At 37.5% G+C, this 18,518-nt stretch overlaps 1 protein-coding gene across 7 annotated transcripts in view; it reads left to right on the top strand.

Moving 5' to 3' along the window:
• Nucleotides 1-361: 361 nt before the first annotated feature.
• Nucleotides 362-18,518, top strand: part of ptprc (protein tyrosine phosphatase receptor type C) — a 33,957-nt gene continuing 15,800 nt past the window's right edge. Inside the window, exons 1-12 of one of the 7 annotated variants that reach the window (XM_041791018.1) lie at nt 1,909-2,048; nt 2,132-2,241; nt 9,179-9,193; nt 12,096-12,275; nt 12,436-12,576; nt 12,729-12,785; nt 14,586-14,861; nt 14,947-15,186; nt 15,277-15,390; nt 15,662-15,805; nt 15,914-16,048; nt 17,990-18,124. In XM_041791018.1, coding sequence (XP_041646952.1) covers nt 2,178-2,241; nt 9,179-9,193; nt 12,096-12,275; nt 12,436-12,576; nt 12,729-12,785; nt 14,586-14,861; nt 14,947-15,186; nt 15,277-15,390; nt 15,662-15,805; nt 15,914-16,048; nt 17,990-18,124 — 1,501 coding nt within the window. In that variant the 5' untranslated portion in view covers nt 1,909-2,048; nt 2,132-2,177. Of the gene's footprint in view, nt 464-1,908; nt 2,242-9,178; nt 9,194-12,095; nt 12,276-12,432; nt 12,577-12,728; nt 12,786-14,585; nt 14,862-14,946; nt 15,187-15,276; nt 15,391-15,661; nt 15,806-15,913; nt 16,049-17,989; nt 18,125-18,518 lie in introns of those variants that run through there. The other 6 variants (XM_041791019.1, XM_041791017.1, XM_041791022.1 and 3 more) reach the window with 6 other exon arrangements.

Here is an 18,518-nt window from a genome sequence, read left to right as displayed (position 1 = left end):
GATGAGCTGTCTGCAGCTGGACTGTCTTGAATTACTGTGATGCAGCTCACAAGATATTACCTTTGGTACAAAGGGAACAAGACTGCTGAGTCCCAAAAACTTGAAAAGCACCAACTTAATGGATAGAAAGGTTGGCATTCATTTGTCTTTATGTGGGTCATCTCAGAAGTCTGAAATATTTTTAAAGTTAGCAGTGAAGCAAACCTGCACATTGGTCTGTTATGATGAAGTTAGACATCTGTTGCCTAGCAGTCAAACTTTTTTAAGATTTATTTTTGGCCTTTTTTCCTTTATTTGATAGGACAGTGGATAGAGTTGGAAACAGGGAAGAGAGCGGGGAGAGACATGCAGGAAATAGGGCCTGATTCGAACCCTGGTCGCCTGCGTATATGGCACGTGCCTTAACCACTCGACTACCTACTTGCATGCTGGTATTCTTTCCACAAAGAGCAGGCAGTCAAAGGTACAAACATAATGCATTTGAACATCATTTTACATACTTTAATCAAGCAAAAGTGAGTTAGTCTTTATTATTTTTCTGTTCTTTAACATCATGTTTTTGGTTGTCTGCAGTCTCTTGTGAGACTTGCACATTTTCTGCTGTAAGCCACTTCATTACTCATTTCCACTGTGTCATACCTGACATTTAAAAACAATAACATGGTTGCACGACTTACATTTTTGGACTTGGACACGTCAGACACTACAGTGAATACTGCATGCTTCAGATTGCATTAACTCGACGCTGCTTGCTTAAGAGCCACTTCCTGATTATAAGAATCTATACACTCAGAAGTGGAAATAGCCTAATACCATGTGTTTCACCGGTCTGGGAGGAAATCCATATTTAGATCTTCATATTCAAATGTGTGCTCTTTGTCTGAAATGCTGTACGCTCCTACAGAGTTTCAGGCTCAAACTTGATACCACGGAAATACAGTTTATCGTTTTTGGGATAAGGACAAATACTAAAGTATGATATATGCAGGTTCACATTCACACCCGTTTTAAGAAGATTTATAACTTAACTGTAGTAAATTGGGGTTCAAGGCTCTCAAAGCTTGGTTTTTAACCTTCCCAATTTGTTTAAAGACAAAAAAATGCCCTGTTAGTTTCCTGTATTATTTTCATGTGACTGCTGAGTGTGTTTCATCCAGATTCACATCAACTCACCACCCAGAGAGCGAGTCTCCCTCCCCAGAGAGTCTCTCCACTCCTCTCCTTCCTCTTTTATCCCCCATTTTCTTGTGTATGTAAACAGAAGTAAAGCATTTTGAGCTGCAAGGCAGAGCACGATGATCAAACAGTGAGTGCGATCAATGACTTTGAAGAGATCTAACATCCCCTTATAAAATGTATTTCACACAGCAGAAATGAAGAAACTCACTTCTGGAGCCAGTGGCCACATGTTTCTCTCTCTTTAGACTACAAGAGTTAAAAAAAAAAAACTGTAAAAAGTTTAAGAAAGGAAAGGCTGCATCTTATTTCCTTGCACGCTGCTCTGCTTGCTCTTACGCTTTTTTTCCGGCTGCATGGCCGAGCGATGGCTTAAGTGCAGGCGGGATTTCAAGAGAAAGAGAAGGGGGTTTTCAAAGTTTCACTTGTGTATGATCTTGTTTTGGATGTCAGACTTCTCATGAAGAGTTTATTCAACAAATACAAGCAAAAGAAAAAAGATGATCATTTTAGGCCTCAAAATGCCCCCCCCCCCCATGATCTCATACTGCATTTAAATAACTTTATATCATTAAAACTTTGAATTTAAGAGCAGTCATGTATCAGTTAATAATCGCCCTTGCCATCCGTTTTGTCAGATGACTTCTGAGGTTTTTCACACTTTAGAAAAAGCACATGAACACAAGATGAGCAAAGACTTCCTGTTCTTGGTGGCGTAGCTGAAATGAAACTTCCTGTCACCAAGGCATTAAGGTAGCTGCAGGCTCTTTTTGGTGTGACATCACTCCTCGCTTGACTTGACACCAGAGAGGAGGTTTTAGGGTTTGGGGAACAAGTCCAGGAAGCTGTGTCAACCGATAAGACAGAAAAGCGTATGTAGTTTCAAAAGAAAAGGCAAAGTTTTTGACGTATTTCTCCTTCAGAGTTCATTGTTAAGAAAATTTTGTGCCTGTAGGAGCATTCTGTAGGGTGTGTGGCTGTACACACCCGAACTCCTGGACATGGCAGGTCTCTTTGGTCTGAAGATCCTGCTCCTCTGGGCTGGAATCATCAGTTTGGCAAACTGTAAGTCATATATTTCATGTTTTTGTGAAGACTGTAGAGAGGAAATGGTGTTTTATGAAGTTTCTCTTCTTGTTTATGATGTGGAAGTCTTAAAAAAATCTGTTAATGATGCAAAATCTGAATGATAGCCAACTGTAGGCGATTAGGTGTCTTATTCGAAACTCTTCTGCGTTTTTGAAGTTGTAGCATCTGGTTGTTGAACATGTGATCGTGTTTATGAGAAAAATGGTGGAACACTTGAAGCTGAGAGATTCAGACAGAGATAGAGACATGAATCAGTCAGCGCACAAAACACAAAATGTAATCATTTCAAGTAAAAGCTAAGGGCAGAACTGACAGTATATCGTGTCTTTGAGCCGTGCCGACGTCATGTTTCTTAAACTTTCCAAAAGCCGAGAACAGAAGACATTAGAGCGCACAGCAGCGATGTGAGGAGCTGGAGAAGTGACAGCTTTGTGAGCCCCTTTGGCAAAAGAATAAACACTTATGTTCAATCAAAGACGGCTGTTAATAACAAGACGCTCTTTAAAACGACTCCTTTCATTTGCTGCACAGCGATGGGAATTTTTGCAATCATGTTTCTGTTCTGCTTTGACATTGTGAGTGTGTGCTTGTGATGGTGTGTGAGTGTAGCGGGATGGGGAGGTGTCTGTCAGAGATGAGAAAATTAGTCAGGGTGTGTCGCTGCAAGCGCTTTACTTCAACCCCAGTGGCTGTGTGTGTATGTGAAACACATCTGTGTGAGTGTGTGAAGCCAGACCCACCTTACTGCCTCTTGCATTATTCAGACTTCTGCTGCCGTTCAGCACATCAAATAATTTCTGTTATTTTCAGCTCAAATGTCTCTATATGAGCTGAAATAAACCCTCCTCTCTATTTATTCCACCTGTCAGTCAGGGTCAGCATTTGTCGTCTGTTTGTAACGTGCTATAACTTAAATACAGGTTAAGCCACCGCGGCACACCGCATCAACAGACACATTGACAGACGCCATGTATTTACATCTACAACTCTCCGTCCATCATACTGTGGTTCATCAACGAGCTCTTTGTGTACAAATTTAGATCACTTTTCTTCTCTTAAAATTAAAGCCACATTTTCAGCATCTTGGGTTATTGTCGCCTGACCTTTTGTTAAAATGAACTTAAATTCTGTATTCTTTTTTTACACTTCTTTACAACACTACATTAATCAAGGGAAATAATTTTCACCAAGATCACATTTATAAAGCTCTCACAAGCTTTTATCTGCTTAAGAAACAGACTGAAATTAACAGTAATGCTCAATATTACAAAAACGACACCAAAATAGACCAGAATGACTTTTCCTTCATAGATACTATCAGTGCTTACTTAAAGTCCATGTAAATTGATAAATATGTATTTTAGGTTTGTTGTATGAAGGCCCCTATGTTATGTACTGCCAGGCCAAATTAGTCATGAAAAACATCTATAAGTTTATAAAGTTAAGCTGAAAAATCATGAAAAATGAGGCTGTAAAATTTGCCCTAGGATAGTGTGGGCGTGTTGGTTGAATGAGCTGAAGCCACACCCACTCGCAAGAAATATGATACTCCCACATTTTAAAAAAATTTGTCTGATCAGAGCGCAGCTTCCTTGCTCTGTGCCAGGCTAGAGAGACAGAAGTTGAGGGTTAAGTTTACTGTTTTCTGGTACAAATTTCTCTGTTATGATGACTCATAGGCCACCATGGCCGATAGATATGAGATTAACTGCTCAGTGATTTTATATTATTGTAGTGTTATGGGGGCAGGGTAATTCCTGATCAAGGCTGGTGAAGTCATGGGCTCCTATATTTCCCCCGTTTAAAGAAAACCAAGGCTGGAAAGAGGTGAAGAACTGTCAAACGGTCTAAATCAAAAATTCAGTCACACATAGATCTCAGGTTTTTAACGTGTTAACAGCAATCTTATTCCAACATATCTAGTGTGTTAAGACACAAAGTTTGGATTTCACTTTACAGAGACTATAACCTTTTAAAGGCCTCTCAGTTTTTAATAAAACTGTGGCAACATCTAACTGCATTTTAGAGTACTATTATCCTGTAAATAATGAGGGATATTTCAAGAAAATACCTTAAACATAGACCATTTGAAGACCCTAAACAGGCACATGTCCAAATATGGTTCCTCCATCTTTCACACTCGAATTTTAATAATTACTAGAAATCCTACACAATCAAAACCTATCATGACATTTAGCACTACTATCCACCTTTATAATGTGCGATTTTCATAAACTTATTATGGTTCGCTATGATTTTAGGGCGATTTGTCTGGCACCAAAAGAAACGTTAAACTGCATTCTGTGAGTTCTGGAGGAAACGGGAAGTTTTAGATGATCTGTGCCATTGCTTATTGGTCAGATGCTGTGATGTCACTTTCTGTGATGTTGACTGATCTCCACTGATTAACTGAGAAATATCATTCTGGTTCTACTGTATCAGAGAGTTTGGGGAGGCCATGGACAACATCTACCAAAGCTATGTATGGTTCCTTGACCCATAAAGGGTTAAATATCTAAATAATTATACCTACCTAAATATTCCAAAATAGGATAGCAACACTTAACCTGACATGCCAGATGGACAGTTTCCCATATCCATCATGGAATGTTTTTTCATATCCATCGGGGCAACACCCCATACATGGTGTTTGTGAAAGGAAGAGTCTTTGACAAAAATCTCAAAGGAGGATTGGATAAATGCTCTGTCACATTTATTACGGGCCAGTTAGAGCAGCATAACATATGAAGTAGTGAGCATGCACTGCCCTGGGGAGTAAATTACATAATGCAAGCTGGACAAAAACTGTAACTATTGTTTACCATCACTTGAGCCAGTTGGGAGCAAAAACAGGCTTGCAGTACAACTAAATCCGCTGCCATAGGTGTTGCTAGGCAAATAATTTTACAAACATTTACCGAAAAATGTATCTGGAATTAGCAGACCAGTCTTAAGTCAGGTACACACATTCTGTTGGCCAAATTCACTCTGTAACAATGCAAATTTGGCTTACAGAATGTGGCTAATGTTAGCACTGCCAGCCTTCGATCCTCTTTGCATCCACATACCTGAGCTGAACGTTGTGACTCATATGATTTCATTTACTTTGATTATATGTAGTATAACCTGACAAAACCTCTGGACAACTTTATAACCATTTCTAGATCAAACTATTGCTAAACATGCCATTCCTGCATGATTCTGCCAATGCTATCTGTTCACTGTTGTTTACATCAAACCACAGAGCACTGTGGTGGTAAGGCAGTAGTCTTAAGAGTTGCTACCGTTCTCAAATAGTGCTGTAACGGGATTCTCTGGCCAGGAACAAACGTTTCAGCTTGAAGCTTTGCAAGGTAGATTCACCTGATGACAGACGTGGAATCTTACTTTGCAAGGTTAATTGGCAGTAATGGTACTTTGTCGTTAGTTCGTGTACCAAATGTCCAGAGGATGTTGTCCGAAGAGTGGACTGTAAGGGTTCAAACCAGACTTGTGGCCCCTTTTTCGCCCGTCACTCCTCAATCTCTCTCTCACCAAGGCAAGGCAAGTTTCTTAGTATAGCACATTTCAGCAACTCGGCACTCAGGCAATTCAAAGTGCTTCACATAAGACATCAGAGCACAGTGACAAAGGGTTAAAGGAATACAGCAGAAACATTAAAAAGTTATTAAAACAGCCAATAAACCTCACACAAAAATAAAAAACAAAGAAATCAATAGCGAAAAGGAGAAGAATTCCAGCTAAAGCAGGAGTTAAAATTTAGTGAGTTTCCAACTTAATTAGAAAGCCAAAAGTTCCTCACATTACTTTTAAAAGTAAAAATTGAATAAACACAATACACTGCACTGCTGATGATCTAGCAAGCAATTAAAAACTACTACCTTCAATTAGACCCTATTCAGTGAACTGTTCAAATGTAAATGCATTTAGAAAATCTACAGAGGCCCTAAGAGGACATGCATCCACACGTGTTATTTTACTCCATTTTCATGGACAATTTTCAGTTGTCTTCTCAATATGTTAACTTTAAGCCAGCATTGACATAATAATTGTTTTTTTTAATAGTGGGTTCATTTTTGTTGTTTTCTTAAAATAATGATAAACTAAATCATTACTAGTAGAAACAGGGGTTTTTTCCCCCAACACAACCACAAAAACAAGTCAAGATCTCAAGAAAACAACCGGAAATTACTTGTCATCTCAATAAAATGGGTTAAAATAAAAAGTGTGGATGTTTATTAGGGCCTCTATTATGATTCACGGATTCAACATAGTGTTAAAAACATCTCTGACAGAGCTCAAACTTGAGTTACTTAAGGAGTAATTCGCTGATTCACTTTTGTCTGACAGGACTCAAACTGAAATGTATTTTATTTCATTTAATTGTAGCAAGTCCACAACTGAAAAAAGCTGCTCCATGCATATTTGCACTTGTATAACTATGACTCATTGTTTCAAAAATCCTATCAGGGTTCATCCCTGTTCATTTAAAACAAGACTGACAGAATAAACCAACACAGAAGGCCATAATGATGATAGTGACAATAAAATGACAACAATGACAAGATATGAACAAGTGAAAATAAGAGCTGCACTGTTCAATGGGCATTCATGATAAACGGATTGCTCTTTAGCATGTACACGTGTGTTCGTGTTACATTTTACTCTCTGGGTGGAGGCCTGGTAATAACGTCCATGCTTTTATGCCATTTTGATGCCGTCTTATAAAGTTAAAGTTAGCTATCAGCCAGCCTCCATGCCAGTTTATTGGTGATGAAAACAGATTTTTTTGTTTTAATTTGCATTCAGGAAGGATGTGGTACACACTGGCACTGTGTGAACCATGAAAAAAAGCAGATAGACTTAAAAAAAAAGAAAAAAAAAACAAACTGTGAGTTCAAGCTAATAAGTTTCTTTTTTTGAGTATCATTCTTCATCTCCCAATCAAAAACTGAACAATGTTACTGCACACTATGTATTTTTTTTTTACCAATAAGACAGTGTAAATAAGTGCAAAACATCAGAAACATCAAACCCATTAAGTGACAAACCGCTACAAAAACTCAAATAAACATCAAGGTTACTACATTAGTGATTCTGCTGTTTCTACATGAGATTAGAACTAGAAATTGAAGTATTTAAGTTCAAAATTTAAACCATATGAAACATTCTTGTGTATGTTTCCCTCACTAAAAGTCTGATTTGAATAAAATGTTGCAAGTATATTCATCTGGACAAATATAAAACATAAAATAGATAATAGTTATGCCCATTAAAAGGCCTGTGTGAGGTAAAATATTTACATTAAAACAAATAATTAATGTGCATATCCTTCCACTGTACTTTTGGAAAAAAAGGGTTTGTATTGCAAGTCAATATGTGATTGTCTTGTTCTGTTGAATAGAGGAATCCAAATTAAAGCTAATCTCAGGTCTTCCTTCTTTTGCAAGGATTAAATGTGAATATGTGATTAAATAAACTCTATAGGCCAGAGGTACAATAAGCTAAACTGACTTCATCAGAACAGCTTTGCCCCCCCTTCAGTGCAGACTATCACATCGTCTTAGTCTGCAGCAGCTCACAGTTGTATGATCAAAAACGTCGACCACTTCCGCCTTTCATTCTGAGTTGCCTTCATTTCCTGTCAGTGCTGTGGGCAGAACAAACTGAGACGCAGCAGATGTAAATGCTTGAGAATTCATGGTATATAAAAAGGAGAAGTACAGCATCTAAAATAAAGAAGTGAGGTAAGGGATGTTAAGAATGCTGTGTGAATAAAGGTTTAATCCTGGGGAGGAGGGAGGGGGCATCACACAGAGCGGGGGCTGGTGCTCTGTGGTGATTGTAAAATACCAGAAGGAAGAAGAGGCAGGTTAAAAAAGTCTGATAGATAAGAGACTGATGTGTGTCGAGATAAAAGTGTCATGGTGTGTTTGTGGGAGTTTGAGCTCTAATGGAAGCATACGATCAGACTTTTAAAGTTGAATCTTTTCTTTATTGTTGCCCTGTCTCCACTTTTCTTCACTTCTCTGCCTTTGTTTTCTTTGTTATATGTTTAACAGGCTGATAAAACCGTCAACACACCACTCATCTTTTCACAGTTTGCCCTGAAGAGGAAGTAGAACTGGGTTAAACAAAAAAAAAACCTTAAGCTTTTAATCAGATTGGTTTGGAGTTAGTCTGTCCTCAGTTCTTTGGGGTATTTATGAAGAAACCAGTGTCTCCAATAGCTTTCACTGAAACAATTCAAATCTGTCACCACAAAGAATTAAGTGAAATGTCACTACAGAGAGAGCATGCATGCTTTGCTCAGTTTAGTGAAACAGGAGTGCACAAAACCACATCCTGAGACTGTTGACTCTTCCCCATCATCTCACGGCACTGTGAACCTCGCTGTTGCAAAGAAGTAATGAGCAAGATCAAATAAAAACAGAATTTGAAAATGTCTAAATAAAACATTTTTCCTCCTCATAATTGAGGTCATAATCTTAAATATTCTTGTAAACAGTTTTTGTGAACATTTATTTGCAGTGACTCAGTGTGATCTGCAGATCTGTCCAAACTGAAACTATTTCTCTAACACGGGGGTTCGAGGTTTTGACTACAAAGCAGGAAATAGTGGTTTGCCTCCTGATATAGCGAGGCCGCATTGACATGGTAACCAGGTTGCACAGTGTTGTTTCTTACAGAAGTTAAGCTTAAAATGGCCGCTTTTCCTCTTTTCAATTCGATCATGCTTCAACCCTACAGGAAGAGTTTCATGAGTCAGATGAAGGCTTATTCTTCTTTACAACGTTTAACATGCTTTGAATTCATCTAAAGTGTTTCTCAGCATTTTATTTGATGTGTACTGTGCTCCTTTATGAAAAGAAGCTCCAAATATTTATGTCTTGTTTTTCTTTTTTGATTTCAGGTCAAGGCAATCCAAGTAAGTAGACCTACACACAGTAACATTCAACATTATTACTGAATATTTCCACTTATGCTATCACATTTCTTTGACAGTGTGCTTTAACTTCAGCTTTAGCTTAGCCTCCTAATGCCTCACTAAGAATAAAATATAATATAATAAAATATAATATTCTTTGTACATTGAGTAAAAAAACATTTTAAAATTGTCTGGTTGACATTGCCTTCCCTTAAGTGACCTGTAATTCATTGGTTTTAACATTATTGATTTTACAAGGTGCTGTGAAACTTGGGGCATCAAAAATAAATAGCCTACTCCTGTGTGCGGAGGTACTAGAGAAAATCTAAAATACAGCAGAGGAGAGATCAGCACACTAATTCAAATGGGCCACAAAGTTCACAGGCTGAGATAAGTGCAAAAAATGTGTCATTATTCTAAGACATAGGTGGCAATAAACAGGAAAGGGGTAGCGTCCCCCTTGCAGACCACAACTGCGAGGCACCGCCTCTATCAGAACTAAAGCAACGTAATTTACCAGTATAACATGTTTACATATTTAACGCAGCTTTGTCGGCTTTAGCTTTGTTACTTGTTCTGTTAGAAGACTGTTTACTCAGCATCTATAAACGTTTTGTCATTTGGTTTTTGCAGATCAGGTTTTTGACTTTAACTTTTGGTAAAATAACCCTTACCTTAACCCTTACCCTAACCAGAAGTTTTATCTGATTTTATTTTGAAAGTTTTAGTGTGTATTTCCATCCTGACAGAGGCAGCATCTCACAGTAATGGTCTGCAATGGGGGGCATCTGAGAGCTGTGGTCTGCGCCTCTCGGACATCGGACATGAATAAAAACAGCAGCAAACATTTCATTCAATCACAATCATCAGAGCTACTGATGATGGCCACTTTTATCTTCTGAATTGAGACTGTTGCTACATTCATCCCAGCCTTTTGTTGCCCTTCACCCCTGTTGGGTTTGTGTGCAGGTGTCTTCTCTGCTATTTTTAATATTGGAAATCAAGCAATAATTTCAGAGTTCATTTTTTGTTCATACGTAACAAAGTTTTAGTAGTTCACTAGGTTTTAGTTTACCTTTGAACATTTGGTATGGATGATTTGGCTACAGATATCTTAACCTATATGCAGTTTTTATGTAAAAATTTACACCCATCCTTAATTTATACTGCTTATCCTGTTGGGATGGGGCTGGAGCTAATACCAGCTGTCACTGGGTGCTGGGCTGGGTACACAATAGATCGGCTACTTGTCAGTCACAGGACTGGCATAGAGAAACATAAACATTGATGCTCACAGTAACTCACATTTACGGGCAATTTAGAATCACCAGTTCACCAAAGGAACTGGAGTACCTGGAGAGAACACACGCATGCACAGGGAGAACATGCAAACTCCACACAGAAGGCCCTGTACAACGGGGATTCAAACCAAAAACCTTACTGCTCTGAGGGGCAGTGTTAAACACTGCACCACCACACAGCCCATGTAAAAAAAACAAAATTAAATTGTTATCTGTGCTCTAGTTGTAGTTTTTTGATTATTGTTAATTATTTATATTCCAATGTAATTTCAGAACTATTGTAAATGCTTTATATTAATGCTGCGTGTAATTGGAGATACAGTATATACAGTACTAATAAAGGAAGTACGTGCAGGCAGAAAGAGAATGAAGCTGTCTTATCTTGGGCATGGTTGCACTAACTGTATAAGTTAAATGTTACCACTACCTCCCATTTTCTCACTTTTCATTTTTCCTGATTTTTTTCCTGACTTCCCTAGGGTTGATAGTGTTTGCTTTTTTAATGCCACTTCTAAACTGACATTTTAAAATGATACCAAAGCCTAAATGGCACCTGAATCAATAATTTTGAGAAGAAAAATATGGAAAAAAAGGGATAATGTTCAACGACATAAAAAATAATTGTAAAGGGAGCTTGAATGTATATAATGAAACCTTTCAAAAGAGCTTTTGCTGAAGTTATGTTGAATTGTGATTTATTTTGATGTATCAATCACAGGAATACATTATGCAATCAAAAACAATTAGTCAGATGAGTGTTACTCTGATGTCACCACACATGGTCAACAGTAGCTCTGTATATCTGATGAAAACACAGGCCAAAGATTCTCAGTGCTCCTCATTTTTATTGTTTTATTCATCTCAGAGCATTATCAGCATTATCTTAGACTGATTAATAAGAGCACAATTTGCCCTTAGTCTCTCCTCTTCCTTCCCGTGAATTATTGTATTTGGAAAAAGTAGACTATAAAGGCTTTCACTGTTAACAACTCAAATTTTATTGAGTTTCTTTCTCTCTGAACACTGAACAGGATATACGCCACCTTCAGTGAGAGTCAGTGATAAGCACCCTTCAATAACTGGCTTTGATAAACAGTTTAGATAACTACAAATGTTAAACATGAAGTGTTTAGGAGGAGAACATGCTTAAATATTACAAAAAATATTTCTTTTTTTTTGGTTGGAAATGTCACAGATAAAACAAACTGGATCTTCATTCTCTGAACTTGAATTAGAACACAATAGTACTGCTCATTTTCTTTAAAGATAACCTTAAAATGAATATAAACTAGTCTCTGGATCCTAGATCATAGTTCATAGTTCTTGTGCAAACAACAGAAATGAAGACACACTTTTGACTGCTGTAGCCTGTTTTTGTGATTGTCTGCCGTGTTTACTTCCTCGACTTCTCTGCCCTTCTTGCACTGAGTTGTTGTTTACCAGTTTATTTTTTTTTTGGGAGTCAGATGCATTTTAGACGACTGCTGACCCTGCTACACTAACTATAACTATGAATGGTAAAATACCTCCAGGAAGGAACAAGGAACTCTGGTGTATAGGTGTATAGTGTTTTGCTTGAATTATGCCTTCTTGTAATGCAGATGCCTCAGCCCCCTTACCTCCACACACCACAAACACTGCTTCAACCCCACTCACCAGCTTGCCCATCTACTCCTCATCTCCACGCACCACGACAGTGGCTCCTGTCATGTCTTCAAGCACCCCATTCACTGACCCTCAAACCTTCACTCACCCTCTACTCAATTCAACCACTGTGTCTGGTAATGTATGAAGTCTCTGTGTACAGCTTTATCACAAACACTAGCATGGAGATCAGGCTGATAGTGTCCTCAAATATGGAATAGACTTTATATCAGGTAAGACCAAAAGCTGCAAAGTGTTTCTACTTCACGCTGACTCGTCCTGCTCTCCATCCAGCAGTCACTACCCCTCCTGCAGACACCTTGCCCTCACCCAAAAACCCTTCATCCAACAAGACAACAGACCCTCAGACAATCAGCACTCACAACAAGACCTCACCTGCAAACGAGTCCAACACCACAGTGGCTCCTCCCGAAACAGGTTGGAATTTTCTTATTTAAAAGCTACTTTTTAACCTCATAGGATGGTGGTAAGACTGTGACGTTGAACACTGAAACACTTACAAGTTGCTTTGGAAGAATATTTCAGTGTTTTGTGATCACATGTTTATATTTTGTTTGTTTTTTTTGCTGATTCTTCTTCAGGTCCCCCAAAACCACCAGAACCAACAGCAGCTCCAGGTCCACAATGTGAGTAGTAGTATTTTTTTCAAACATATGTTAAAACTTTGTATCAAGTGTCTCTTTGCTTTATGTACTGTACAACCACAGTACATAAATATAGATTATGTAGGTAAGTGACGTGTTTAGGGGTGTTAGAAGTGTTTAAAGTTTTAGTTCCAGTCATTTTTCCCTTTAGGATTTAAGCCATAAACTGTAAAGAAAGAGTTGTAGCCACTATGACACTGCTCTTTGTTTTCTCAAATGTGAATATGAAGCCTTCAGCAGTCGGCCACAGACATGCTCATTTAACCCTGAGTGACCTTTATTCTGTGCGGTGCTGAAGAGGAGCAAGAGAGTGGAACTTTTTTTAGAGCAAAAGACTTAAAAGAAAATTCATCAACTGGTTAAAAAGCTTGCTTACACCATTTACTGCTGAGTGAGACTTTAGTTCTGTTCCATTTCAGGGGCTGCATCTTTATAGGGTGGAATGAAGATTAGGTTGCAGGTGTGAGTCATACCTGTCCCATTTCAACAAAAAGGTCCTCCTTTCTCTAGCCAACAGAGGATAAACACAGTGGATGCATAACATTTCTGTTGAGCTTGCAGACTTTCCATCATCTGATATAATTGTAAATGTTAAAATTTGGTTTCTGACAGGTATCCACTGTAGACCACACCATCTCATTCCTATCAAAGCCCATTTCTGCCATTTTAATGGAAAAAAATAGGAGTCAGGTAATACATAAATAAATAGAATTCAATTAATAAGAGAAAAAAAGATGGAAAATATGAAAAGGTCATCATTATGAGATACAAATTGAAGAACTGTAATCATGTGATTCAAAGTTAAATATATGATACAAAGTCAAAACTAAGTTTTGAGATAAAAAGTCAAAACTGTGTGATAATAAAGTCAAAATTATAAGAAAAAAAGTCAAAATTATGAGAGTCAAAACTGTGAGATTAAAAGTTTTGAAATTAGGAGATAAAATGTTGAAATTATGAGATAAAACGTCATAATTACTTCATTATTAAATAAAAATTATATAATTATGTGATTAACAAGTCAAAATGATGAGATCAAAAGTTGAAAAAATGACAAGTAAGAATTGAATTACATGCCATAATTTTGAGATAAATTCAAAGTTAATTATGAGAAAAATATGAGATAAAAGAATTATGAAAAAAAAGTGATAATTTGAAATAAAAAGTTAAAAATATGAGATAAAATGCCAGAATTGTGGGATTTCAAGTTAAAATAATTTGAGAAAAAAATCACAATTATGTGATAAAAACTTGAAATTCCGAAATACCACTGGGCTACCTGTGCCTCCAAAATCGTAACTTTATGTTGTATTTTACTCAACTCATATTTATGACTTTTGATTTCAACTTTTTATCTCATAATTTCAATTAAAGATTTAAGATTTGTCTTTTACAATGACCTAACTTTCACATTTTTCATTTTTTAAGCTGAACTTCTCTACATGAATGCACTCCCCATTTGTTTAATACTTAAAATTTTAAATATAAGAAGTTCTGAGGAGCTGTTATGAATCAACAAAAGCTCTATAGAGAACAAAAAGAAACTTTAACTGGACTAGATTGAGTTTATTTCTGTCATAAATTGCATAGAATAGGAGTTTTATGGCTTCCTGGATTCAGAAGGCATTAGTTTAAGCAAAACCATTCAAGTGGAGAACACGAACGTCTGAACACATCTATCATAATGTAGTCCTGGAGTTTGTCAGTATTGGATTACAACTTCTATAGGTCTTTACAGTGAAAGTGTTTTGGCATCTTTATAACTGTTGATTTTGTGTGCAGGTTCCTACACGGTCTCAACCATAAAGTTTGGCCTCCAGTTTCACATAACAAGCTCCATCCCTGGTACCTCCACCATAAATGTTACTGAAACGGCCCATCCTCAGATAAGAAAGGGAAAAGTCGTTAAGCATTCCAGCGGAACCTCATCACATGAACTCAAATTCCTGAAGCCATGTACTGAGTACAAGCATGCCGTGGTGTTCAGTGACGGTGCTGGCAATGAAACAATTTGTGACTCCCCTCAGAACAAAACTACTGAACGCACAAGTGAAATGAGTGAGTCAAAAGTCACCACTGTTTGAATTCATCTTTCTTCCTTTTTATTCACATTCTGACTTTGTGCCTCACTTTTGTGTTTCAGAAGCAGAAGATGTTAAAGATGGTAGCTGTGTTATGTCAGGACACGTTTGTTACAAGAGTGACTGGGACATTGGCTCTGCATTTTCACCATCTAATAATGTTCCAGCTAAGCAATGTTCCAGTGACCCACAAGTTTTCTGCATCAAACCTGGTAGTGAAGACATCTGCACAACTTTGACTACAACCTTCAAGTCAGGAAACTGTGACGCCTCCTTCAACCGCACCAAAGACATCTCTGTTGGTATGAACAGCAGAGTCCTACCGTATATTCATGCACATGCAGTGTAAATATTATGTTTAACATTTGTTTCATTCCTGTATTTTCCACCAGAGTTTTTGAATGAAAACAACATAAACCAGAGTATCACAACTGGCTTTCCTGCAAAAATTGATGCAATATCAGCTCCAAACTGTAAAAATCTCTCTGTTGATTACAGCTGTCATGGTAGGTGAAGTGAAACTGTCTGTAACAACATAATGAGCTGATTTACAAAGAAATAGAACAATCTGGCACACTCTATACTTAAAATAATGTTTGAGGTAAACCTGAGCTAATCTGAAATATAGGAGCAGGTGGAGAAATTGTTTCAACCACTCTGTGATCACTTCTTAATGCTGGATTTTTTATTGCTGTTTGAAACTTTTGTAGACTAGAATATTAAAGCTCAGAAACAAACACCACTCTTCGATAAAATGTTTTTGTTTTGTTTCTTCAGAAATGGGTCCATTTAGCTACCCCAGGACATTGAAATTGTCAGAGCTGGAGCCTTCCAAAAGCTATGTCTGTCGGGGTCAGATCATCTACAACAATGTTAACATAAAAAACACATCTGTTATCCACGTCTATGTAGACTGTGACGGTATGTTGAGATTCACTCTGCTTCTGTGCATGACATCAATCAGCCAGGATCCTGTAAATATAACAGATATTAGGTAGGAATTAACGGACATCTAATGTGTTCTTACAGATCTTCAAACAGAAATACCACGGACAGTGCCAGACCGCAGATCTGTTGAGATGAATTTGACCACAAGCAGCCAGAGTTGTAACTTTACAGGTGATAGAAAGTTTTCTGTCATCTGCAGTTGTGGTAAAAAACAAGGTAAGTTAAGTTATTTAAGTGTCGCAACACTTCCCTAACATTTTACTATGATTTCCTTTTTTGTGATGACATTTTATTGAATGTTTTAATTTAAAATGCTCACATGTCAGGAGCTTCAAGGACAAAAAGCCTGCTCTATCAAACAAACATGAACACATCATCACTGCCCTGATGAATGAATGTACATAGGATTAAAAAAACATAAACAAAGATACAAAAAAGTTAACGCAGTTTTAAAGATGAGATACTGTAGATCAGTGATCATCAACTCGTTAGCCATATCAGGCCCCCACATCTCCACATCTGGACCTCAAAACATTATTAAGCTCAGAAATATGCAGAGGAATAAAGAGATTGTGGTACATCAGGTATCTTTTTAAAAATCCCTACAGCTATTAAAACAAACCTCAAAACATCTGAAATTAAAACAGCTTTTTCTGTACTAGTTTGAGGTTTGATCCATTTTACAGAAATTAACCTGTCAGACATTATTAGTGAATGTGATGTATGAAAAAAACATACTTATCAGTTCATTCTTCACTAAAATGGTTTTCTGCATCAACTTATGACTTCAAGTGTTTTCTGAACAGAGAATCAAAACTTAAGGCCCATTTATTGCACTTTTATCACCCAATATGCCACAGCATGTTAGTGTAAATCTCAGTGATGGAGACAAACAGCCCCAGACATATTCAGCTAAAGTATCTCAATCGCCCCCTTGTGGCTGGCTACCATATAGGGACTGATCTCACTTTTAGAGGCTAAAAACAGCAACACTTTTTATCGAAAATTAAATTATCTTAAGATTATGTTCATGAGACCAAGATGCCTCTTTCTTTAAGTTTATTTGAAAGTCCCATCCCCAGAGCATTCATCAAGGAAAAATTGGGGTTTTACATGAAGTCAGAATTGGTGGTTGAATCAATTCAAGAAAATATAGATTTGAAGCATCAATTAGAAAATCTCAAACCTGCATAGTGGATACCAGGATCTACAGATCATTATCTTCCTATATGAGCGATATCTCTATCACAGTTAAACCAGTATTTTCATGCTGGGTCGTCACAGAACCAAATGTGTATCGCTGTCGATACACAGCTGTTGAAATGATAAAGTCCAGTCTGGTTTTCTCCAGGAGATGCCAAAATATTTTCAGTGCACTGGCCACCTCACACCAGAGATTGGATACCAAAAGACATTTCCATAAATAATGCACTTCTTGAAGGTTTCTGCAGATCCTTTCACTTGTCAGTTTAGCTGAATAGTTAGAGTGGACATTAGACACAAGCTTACACGTACACAGAGGTAATAGGAGTAAGTCACTGAAGATGACGGCTCCAATCAGAAATTTCTGAACATGAATCACTAAAGTTGATGATGGGTTATGATTTGAAATGTCATTCAGTGAAACAGTGGTGGAGAAGTCGATGGCACACAGACAGAAATCCAAAGGACTGACTGGGTGTTAAGTCAAAATCTACAGCCATGCTCAGTTGCTTACATGATTATGAGCCAGCAGTGGTTTGTCTCCATAGAGGGAAAGCTGAGTTCATGCTAGCATTGTACACCCTGTATAAATCCTTAGAGCCTATGCCCCCATGAAACAGTGACTTCATATTCTTTACACAAAAGAACAAAAAATATGAACGTCTGCACGGTAACAGGCTGACTGATTCTTAAACAATCCTATAAACTCACAAACTTTGTTAACTAAAAGGTGTGCTTGTCCAATACCACATCATGTACACCAAAGTTTTGACTTGCAGCGCTACAGCGGCGAAGATTGATTTGTTGATTGCTGGAAAGATTGAATGATTTTTTTTAAAAAGGAAACTTAAGCAGCTAACCATTCTGCTGATGTATTTGTCTTTTTTAAGATTTTTTTTTTATCTTTATTGTTCAGTCAGACACAATAAAACAGCTGATTTAACTTTGTTACAGTCCAGACCACAGGAGACATGTGTGAAGTTGTTGGACTGGATCCGTTTACTGACTATGTCTGTCAGGCCCAGGCCACATATGACCAAGTTAAAGTTGGTAAACCAGCATCAGGTCAACTGAAGACTAAGAGTGACAGTAAGTTTCAGAGCATTTTCTTTTGGAGATGACTACAGTCAACATCTGTAAAATATGAAGAGACCATCCCAGCTATGAGTCAGCTAAGATGGTGTGTTTACTGAATGTGTTGTTGAATGTGAAGTAAAATAACTGTGTGTAGGCTTTAAGTCAGCTTTGAACAGCAACTTAAAATTACGGCTCAGCAACAACGGTGTTAGCCTTCTGGTGAACATTTAACCAGGCAGGGCTCAGATCAGCTATGAAGCCAGAGTAGTAAAAAGTTTGGTGTGTTCAAAATGTTCACTCAAATGGACACAAACTGTAGAATCTCTCTGAGAAGCTTTAATGGTTGCTTATCCTGTTGACTCAAATGACAGTATTCAGTCTCTTTTATTCTGAACATGTGACACTG

This window comes from Cheilinus undulatus, linkage group 7 (assembly GCF_018320785.1).
Source record: "Cheilinus undulatus linkage group 7, ASM1832078v1, whole genome shotgun sequence".
Taxonomy (NCBI): domain Eukaryota; kingdom Metazoa; phylum Chordata; class Actinopteri; order Labriformes; family Labridae; genus Cheilinus; species Cheilinus undulatus.
Note: the sequence above shows the minus strand (reverse complement) of the source record. Positions and strands in the feature narration are given on the sequence as shown.